The sequence below is a fragment of the Octopus bimaculoides genome, chromosome 1 (assembly GCF_001194135.2).
Source record: "Octopus bimaculoides isolate UCB-OBI-ISO-001 chromosome 1, ASM119413v2, whole genome shotgun sequence".
In the NCBI taxonomy this organism is placed as follows: Eukaryota; Metazoa; Mollusca; class Cephalopoda; order Octopoda; family Octopodidae; genus Octopus; species Octopus bimaculoides.
Genome location: NC_068981.1, coordinates 128,669,804 through 128,679,786, shown reverse-complemented (window position 1 = coordinate 128,679,786; position 9,983 = coordinate 128,669,804). Strand labels below are relative to the sequence as shown.

General features: G+C 35.3%; 1 protein-coding gene across 1 annotated transcript in view; it reads right to left on the bottom strand.

The window, feature by feature from the left end:
- The window catches only part of LOC106870825 (transmembrane protein 231), a 28,681-nt gene extending 19,124 nt beyond the window's left edge, over positions 1-9,557 (bottom strand). Inside the window, exons 1-4 of the mRNA XM_014917048.2 lie at positions 9,395-9,557; positions 7,211-7,380; positions 3,902-4,030; positions 2,565-2,708 (exon numbers count right to left, since the gene is read on the bottom strand). Coding sequence (XP_014772534.1) covers positions 2,565-2,708; positions 3,902-4,030; positions 7,211-7,380; positions 9,395-9,533 — 582 coding nt within the window. The 5' untranslated portion in view covers positions 9,534-9,557. The remainder of the gene's footprint in view (positions 1-2,564; positions 2,709-3,901; positions 4,031-7,210; positions 7,381-9,394) is intronic.
- Between the last annotated feature and the right edge of the window lie 426 nt (positions 9,558-9,983).

Genomic DNA, 9,983 nt, shown 5'->3' with positions numbered 1-9,983 from the left:
AGTGGCACTTTTTCACGCAGCTATCCTCATTCATTCTCACCACATGTCCAAACCAGCGCAATCGTCTCTCTTGCACACCACTACTGATGCTTCTTATGTTCAGCTTTTCTCTCAAGATACTTATACTCTGACGGGTATGCACATTTACATTACACATCCAGCGGAGCATACTGGCTTCATTCCTTGCGAGCTTACGCATGTCCTCAGCAGTCACAGCCCATGTTTCACTGCCATGTAGCATGGCTGTTCGTACACATGCATCATACAGTCTGCCTTTTACGCTGAGTGAGAGTCCCTTTGTCGCCAGCAGAGGTAAGAGCTCTCTAAACTTGGCCCATATATATATATATATAGATGCATGTACATACAAACATACACTTATGCCTATACATAAATATATATATATATATATGTTTAAAAACCATTCATTTAATTTGGTTTGAGGGTAGTGATCCTAGGATATATATATATCATCATCATCATCATCGTTTAACATCTGCTTTCCATGCTAGCATGGGTTGGACGATTTGACTGAGGACTGGTGAACCAGAAGGCTGCACCAGGCTCCAATCTGATCTGGCAGAGTTTCTACAGCTGGATGCCCTTCCTAACGTCAACCACTCTGAGAGTGTAGTGGGTGCTTTTACGTGCCACCGGCCCTCGTGCCTGTCAGGCGGTACTGGCAACGGCCATGCTCAAATGGTGATTTTTACGTGCCACCTGCACAGGAACCAGTCCAGCAGCACTGGGAACGACCTCGCTTGAATGTTTTTTCACGTGCCACCGGCACAAGTGCTAGTAAGGCGACGCTGGTAACGATCATGTTCAAATGGTGCTATTTACGTTGAACACAATGAGAAACGAAAACAAAAACAAAGTTTGTTTTCTATGTTTTTGTTTCTCATTGTGTTCAACGTTTTCTTGATGTCCTGTACCCATATATGCATGTATATATACATATATATGTAGGTATGTACATATATGTATGGATATATGCATATATTTATATATTATTTATATTATTATATGATCGAATGCCACGCATCCATTTCCAAGTATATGTATTATATATGTATATATAAGTACAATAAATATATTATGCGTTATGTATATGAATTAACATTTAAAAAAATTTCATTAAATATCTTAAAATGGAAATGAAATTACAGAAAGACACAGGAATGTAAAATAAATGTCACTCCTCTCATTTGTCTGTCTCTCTGCCAACATGATTAATAAGAAGCAAAATGGCTTTTAGAAGGAAAAGACAAAAATAATGAAACAAAAGGCTGTCCAAGGAAAAGCTTAAAGTCTGATAAATTCACAGAGAAATTTACTCTGTTATGAAAGCAGAAAAAAAAATTCCAGCAAAAAAACAAACTCATGCTTATTGTGTTTGTTTTCTTTTTTGTAAGAAAGGACATTCAGTCTACAGGAGGTGAATTTCTAGCCAAAAGGTATTAGTGACACAGAATGTTTGGAAATTCCTCACTGAAGAAAATTCTCCTGAGATATATGATAAATAGGGCAGTGTTGACTTGTTAAAAATTACAGCACAATGTTTGTTGTTTTGATTCTGAAGTGGATTTAATGCGTGAGTGTAGATGAGACAGGACCTTTTGCTAGAAACAACAGTCCAAATTAATGCTGTCACAAATATGAAACCAATATTAAAGCTCTAACAATGAGTATTGGTATAAATTACCAAACTTAACTGCGTAATAATGTTTTTAAAGGTCATGGAGTTTTAGTTGCATTAACAGTTGTTGCTATTTTTGTTAAGCATCAGATTGACTCTTACTGAGAAGACATATGATAGAGGTATTTCATCTGAGACCATCACTTTTTCTCATTTTTTCTAATACTGAGTATCACAATTTCTGAAGTATAAATATTCTGTTTTTTCCAGTGGTTGTTCACAAAAGGAAAAATGTTGCAAGCATTGGGAAAATGCATGAACATTGCTATTGCTCTATTTTGTTGAGCATGGCTTTCTTCTTGCTGTGCTTGGAAACAATCCCCATAAGTAGTCAGTAAATAACCATGCCATTGCAAGCAGACTTACCAATCACCCAAATCTTCCAATAACCTTATCTCTAACATGTTAAAAGGTGTCATACACAAATGTTCACTTGTTATACACTCAAGCTGGGTTACAAATAGTGGTCCATATAACAAACATTCTCTTAGATACAGATTCAGCAATGTTTAACAAATGAAACAGTAACTTCTCTCCCCAAAAGAGGATATCATTTCAGCTTTCCATAATGGGAAAATAGCAGTTACAATCACCATCAGCATCATTTAGCATCTATTTTCCATGTTGGAATGGGTTGGATGGTTTGACAGGAGCTGGCCAGTTGGGGAGTTGTCCAGATTCCAATTATCTGTTGTAGCAAGGTTTCTATGGTTGGATGCCCTTCCTAACACCAACTATTCTACAGAGTGTGCTGGGTGCATTTTACATGCCATCAGTACAGTAGTAAACAAAATAAAACAAATGTTAAAAGAAGTGGGTGATTTATCTGTAGTAGAAAAGAGAACAATTACATCATTAAACTTACGTTAAATCGTATATCATTGCCTTTATAGTGAAGAGGTATTCTCTGCACAGTTTCCAATGTACCATACACATCTATTTTGGCACCTGGTATTACAGATGAATGATGAATATAAGCCATAGAATTCATATACAATGAACCATGCTTCTGCAAAAAGAAAGACAATAAGGAATTTAAATGTCATGTTATATAACCCATTAGGAACATTACTAAATTGATTACTACAGTAACTTGCTATTGCTATTTATTAAGTCCATAGTATGATTTTGAACTTAGGACAGCAAGGCAACAAAATACTTGAGAATTAAAGTGTTTTCATGGCATTACAACTGACAAATAAGCACATGGAGGGTTGCATGTCTTTGCCAGTGTGAAGATATGAACCATCAATACTTTAGTTGATAGACTGGTACGCTACTGAATTGAGTGTGTGCAACACAGTCAATATTTTAAAATAAAAAGTCTGTTCATAGGTAAAAGGCTGGCGATTTGTATTTAGTGGGTTTGTTACAGAAAGCTAGTGTCTTGACATTCATGCTGAGTGTTGATAGCTAATAGAGTGGTAATCTATACTTGGGTTAGTTGGTGGAAGCACATAAATCACTGATAGCTACTGAACTGATTGTTGATAGCTAGTGTATTGGGAGTTTGAAGCAAATGATATATTTGTAGACAGATTGTAAGGTACTAAAATTCTTCTAAAATGAAATACAGAGAAAAATACTTCATAATAAATATTACCTTTCACGAGTGCCTTGAATATTGTTTTCAAGTCTTACTAAAAAACTAAATACATTTAACCCTTCAGGATTCAGATTACTCTTTCAAATGTAATGCTTATTTATTGACATTGTTTTGAATTAATCATGTATTATCTCATAGCTTTGAGATTTTGATGAGGTGACTGTTTATTTTTAAAATGACATTGTAGGGTATGTGTGAAAAGCCAAATCTGGCCAGTTTGAATATTAGAGTTGGATATGGCTAGTTTAAATGCTAATGGGTTAACACTATCCTACTTTCTTACAGCTAAATGAGATAAAACAGAGAATTTCTTGCCACCGTAGAAACCATGCCATTTCAAGAAGACTTACCAACCTCACAAAATCTTCTTATAACCCTGTCTCTAACATGTTAAAAAGTGTGATACACAAACTGTTCACTTGTCATACACTCATGCTGAATTCCAAAGAGTAGTCCATATAACAAACAGATTTTACATACATTATCCTATTGTTTCTGTTACAGGTTATCAATTGATGGAGGCCGTTGAGTGTGAATCAATAGAGTTAAAACTGTTTCTAATTTCAATGATATGAAATGTTTAACAATGAACTTACATGCAATTCATAATGGAAAAACAGTAACATTTCAATGGCAACAACATTTTCTGAATCATACAGTGGCACTTCAAGGGTAAGCTGTAAGTTATCCAATTTCTCATCCTCATTTACGTCTTCTTCGATTGACTGCAATATTTACAATAAGATTTTTAAAAAAATAAGCTCTTTACAATATCCAAATAAACAACTACAAAAATACAAACAAAATTTAGTTCAGTTCTATATGTGATGGATATTTGTCCTCATCTTGTTTGTTGTTAACAACATTTAGGCTGATATACACTCCAGCCTTCATCAGGTATCTTGGGGAAATTTTGAACCTGGGTTCTCATTCCTAAGGTATTTTTTGATGTTATTATTATTATTATTCAAGTCACTGCTTGGAATCGAACTTGGAATCTTGGGGTTAGTAGCCCGCGCTCTTAACCACTACACCATATGCCCATGGGCAATTATGGAGTGAATTTTAAGGCTTATAAATCTAATATTTTCCTATCCTTCCTTAATACTGATTCCCATATGCTACTCATATCTGCATTTGGTCTGCTTAGGAGGTTGTTGTGTCCTAGCATATGTGCTGCTTCTTTTAGTTTTTGTATTTTCTTGTGGTGTTCTCTATCTATTATTTTAACTTCATCCCACAGGGGGAGGTGGTCTCCGTTTTTCTATACATGATCAGCTATATCTGATTTATCAATATCTCCTCATGTCACAGCTTTGTGATGTTTGTCTAGCCTTATTTTGAGGGGGCAGCATATTTCACCTATGTATAACCTACCACAGCTGCATAGGATGGAGTACACGCAGTCTTTGGTAGGATATACAAAGGCGAAACATACCCCCACCTCTCAAAATAAGGGTAGACAAACATCACAAAGCTGTGACATGAGGAGATATTGATAAATCGAGTATAGCTGATCATATATGGAAAAATGGAGACCACCTCCCCCTGTGGAATGAAGTTAAAATAATAGACAGAGAACACCATTGTAAAATATGAAAACTAAAAGAAGCAGCATATATGCTAGGACACAACAACCTCCTAAGCAGACCGAGTGCAGATATGAGTAGCATATGGGAACCGGTATTAAGGAAGGATAGGAAAATAATAGATTTATAAGCCCTGAAATTCACTCCATAATTGCCGATGGGCACATGGCATAGTGGTTAAGAGCGCGGGCTACTAACCCCAAGATTCCAAGTTCAATTCCAAGCAGTGAGCTGAATAATAATAATAACATCAAAAAATACCTTAGGTATGAGAACTTAGGTTTGAAATTTCCCCAAAACACCTGATGGAGGGTATATCAGCCAAAACGTCTTAACAACAAACAAGATAAGGACAAATATTCGTCAAATGTAAATAATGTATAAAATTTAGTTCACCTCTTTTGTTCAAGAATTAGAATCTTTACAATTCTTAGTTATAATTTTTACAATTTTTGTACACAGTATTTTGAATTTTCTATAGCATCCTATTTTGGAGTTTCATATCCTCAACATAGCTACAAATATGTTGGACAGTTTGAGCTTCCTGTTTCAGAGCTCTGGACTATTCTACCCCTTTTTGTTTACTAAACTTTAAAAAGTTCAGCTGTTGCTGGCATCACCACTATTGCTATTTCTAAACCATAACCAACATACTAACTTTCAAACTAGATGGAGAAGCCAATATATAATCTCTCAACCGGCCACAAATAGCCAAATTCCCTCTAATTAATCCTTGTCTTGTAAAAGGAAGAATACACTGGAATACATGTATTTCTAGATAGACAAAATGATGGCATGGTCATGGCTGGAGTGCCTTTTTTATCACTTAGTTTAAGGCAAGACAGGCAATTTAAGAATGGTGAGAGAAAAAGAGGAATTTATCCTTAAATCAAGAGGTCTGGTTTAAATACTTGGTTGCGTTTAGTAGAGTGAACCCTACCTTTGGTTCCCAAGGACCAGGTGCCGGTGTTAAACTGGGTAACAGGTTAGACCTATTAACCAAGAACTCAGAATGCAAAGAGCTGAAACAGTTACTTGTAAGGCATCTTGTCCAACATGTTATGAATTTTCCCAATCCACTGCCTTGGACTGGTATTTTATTTTATTAACTCTGAAAGGAAGAAAGATACACAAAGTTGATCGTATCTGCTGAATCAAGGTTTTAAACCAGTGGTTTGCAACTGGATTCCATATGACCCTTAGGGGTCCATACAAGATTTCATTGTTAAAAATTATGTGCAATAAATTGGTTATACTTTTACAGTACATGAAATATTTCAACCATTTTTTTTTGTACAATGCCTAATAATATATAAATATAAAAATATAATAGGATTTTTAAAATATTGCATGGCTATGAGGGCCCACCCAAGTAAAATATAGATAAAAGGGGTCCATAGGTAAAAATGGCTGAGTACTATTGAGAACATTTATTTTATAATGGTTGGAAATATTCTGATGTGTAGATACATCTCTGCTTTGTCAGTATAGAGAAACAAATAGTAAAGCAATGATGATGATTATAATGGGAAAAGCTGGATTAATGTACAACATGGGCCAAAAGTCATGCACAAAATACGTTCAATACATTCCAGAATTATCAAAAGGCATGCTTCTATTTTTTCTAAAATTGAATAAAATAAATAAAATAATGATGACTACACACCTACTTGTACATGATAAACTAAATGAATAATAATAATAATAATATGAGACTTGGATCCAACTTGTACAAATGCAAAGCAAAAGTCAAACATAAAATAATAATAATAATAACATAAAATAAATAAAACATCAAATGTTTTGGTGTGTGGCTTCTGACTCACTCTGTACTATAGCACTTTAAAAATACTGCAGCAAAATAAAAACAACAAAACAAAGTAAAATAATAGAAGTTAAATATATCTACTCCTCCATTCATAAATATATCAGGACCAATTGTATCATAGGCTGAGGGAAACCTGCTGCTGGTAACCATGTAATCCAGTATCACTTGCTCCAAGACAAGTAGTTGGTGACTAAACTGGACTCTTACTAGGCCTGCCCAATAAGGAGGAAGTGTGGATCTTTAGCAGAATAAAAACAAAACCTGTCAAAAGTGATGAACTCCTTGAGGGCCAATGACACCCCTTTCTTGAGGAGGGGATGGGTGCTACCAGGTTTACCAAGTGCAATGAGAATGGAAGTGACAACTTCTATACTGGGATGATTGAAAGCCCAGGAGTGAAGAAGAATGGTAAAAAAAAAATTTAGGTACCATAATAACAGAAATGCGATGTGAATGATTTTAGTTTTCATCAATATGAGTTGTCTTACTTTTATCAGTGGAATCCTTAGGGAATCTTGTTGTAATTTGTTGTAATTTTCAAAAGTACTGTATGTGACATATGACTGAGTGCTACCAGTAGTATATAAAAGAAATAGCAGTTCCTTTTTGAACACAATTTTGGGTTGATCTCTGAAACGAGCTTCACCAATCCAAAGACCTGAGATAAATACAGAATAAAAACAAAATAAATGCTCAAAATAGCTCGTTTAACGAAGGTACTGTCTTTAAACAAATTAAGTGTCCTATGTATTTTTTGGTGCCTATGATAATTTGATGTGATTATTGTGATTTAAAAAGAAGAAACAGCATAATATCTACAGAAGCAGATGTTAAGCTATGTATTAGAAGAGCTTGGACAGCACTAAAAAGTCTCAGCACAAAAATGGAAATCTAAGCTCTCAGACAATCTGAAAAGGAACATCTGCACATTACTTTAAACTGTATTACTTAATGGTTCTTTCAGTTAGACACTAACCAAAAAGCATGAAACTATGCATGCTTTGTATCATTTTGAATGTGTCTTTGAAGGACTACCCAAGCAGAAAAAGATCATATAATAAGCTGCCAGATGTATCAGACATCATTAGAGAAAGAAGGATCTGCTTTGCTAGACACTGCTGAAGAAGTGGAGTTGGTTAGTGACACTTTGTTTTGGACACCTCAGAACAGTTGCCATGTGAAGGCATACATTGATTAGTGAACAGATAACACAGGATGTCACAAAGTGGAACTATCACATACTATGGAAAATAGAGATGGATGATCAGGGTCATGCAAATCCGAGGAAGCTTGATTTGATGATGACAATAAGTTTGGGCAGTTGTGGGACAATAATAAAGGGGGGAGGGGGAGAAAGAAACAGAGTGGTTGAGCAAATACTTGAAACATTTTGAGTGTCTTCTGGTAAAGTAAATCAATCTGTGCAACTATTAATTATCAAATATATAGGGCATAACTTATACATGATAATATAGCAGCAGCAGCACAAGAACTAACACTTACTGAGTTTCTTCCCATAATTGCAATCAAACTTCACTGAAGTAGCTCTGTCAGGGCTTATCTAGCACTTCTGACAACTTCAAACCAAATTCTGAAATAAACCAGCCATGTAGCGGCTCTACAGCAATAAACCTGTTCTATTCTGACACTTTTCTCTCATTTTTACCCCTCTTTATTTCTCATCTCCTCAGGGTTTGTAGTCTTTAAGTTGCATGGTCAATTCACTAGTGTTGGTGGTATGAAAGAAAGCACCCAGTACACACTGTAAAGTGGTTGGCATTAGGAAGGGCATCCAGCCATAGAAACTATGCCTAAGCAGACACTGGAACATGATATAATTCTCGGGCTCATTGGGTTCTGTGAAACTATCCATTCCATGCCAGCATGGAACATGGGCATTAAATGTTTACCTTGAGAGTTCCACACTTGCACGATACTGAATCGCTTATTATGATGCCTAACAAGATTGTAATTAGATATGCTGAATTGTTCAAAAGAGTCTTGATCTATGTTTTTGACCCTGGAGATCTGCTTGGTGTGATAGGTGGAAGATTTAGTGGCTATTTCTAGTAAATCAAGTGATAGTGTAGAACTCTCTCCTTAGTTTATCATGAAATAAATTACAGAAAATTTTCGAAACACTAAACTGACGGTCCTATTCATTTCCGTTTTTTATATATAAGGTTAATAGCCAGTAAAATTTATGACGTAGGGGATCGGTTAGAGTTAAGTAAAAGTTTAGGGTGAGGAACTAAGTAACAGGCTAGTCAAGGCTGGAAAGCCATACTTATATTGAAATATTTTGTACATGCACTAAAAATACGGCCGTGCGCAAAGTTTCTGTTTGTTTTATGATGTTTGGGACACCTGTTTTTAGCGGGTGTGTTAAGAAGTAATCCGTAGGTAAGTATAGTACTAAAGTTTCAACTTGGTATAGCAACTAGTTTGCCATGAAAAAAATTAACTCGGAAGTATTCATTTTTTACAAGAAATGATAATTTATTTTTTAATCAATCTTAATACTCGAAATTTATAGGAGAGAGAAAGTGAGCAGGAAATAGTATCGTTGTCAATGAGAAGTACAATAGACAAAATTGAGTAGCAGACGCAATCATAAACGTTGTTATATATTGAAAGTTAATAAACTCGATGATTTGGCGACAAAAGCTTACCATTGTTTAGGTAAATTACTACAAAAGGTAGTATGTATGTTGAAAGAGTAATGAAAACCTGTAGAGCTGTAGCTTTGGAGAAAATGTGACTTCGATATCGGCGTAATTCAGCATGAGAAAAGATTTCAAAGACCGCCATGTTCAAACTAAAGTTGCATCGGAAATGTAACCGCGGTAACCATAGTATGGATATTTCGTCACTTCCGGGTTCTGAAACCCCGCCCTAATACTGTGTGTTTATGTTTACTGAACACATTTATAGTGATGGAAGTTGGTGTTAGGAATTAAGGGTACGCTAAGGTTCAAATGGTTGAAGTTGAGGAGTTGGGGCTAGACACTATAGGTCTCCCGCTGTCCGTTGTTTGATAAATAGTACACCATAATCGTGCGTTGTCCCTTTCCCATTTCCATCAATCAATCTACGTTTAGTTTTCTATCTCCTTTGTACTGAGTATAACTACATAAATGTCCCCCTACTGCTTTTGTTTCCTCATAACTTTAAGAAAATAGGTGCTTTTTGATGAAATTTTCTACAAATATTTTTCAAATGATGTAGATTACAGTTATATCGGAACTTAATATAGTAAAA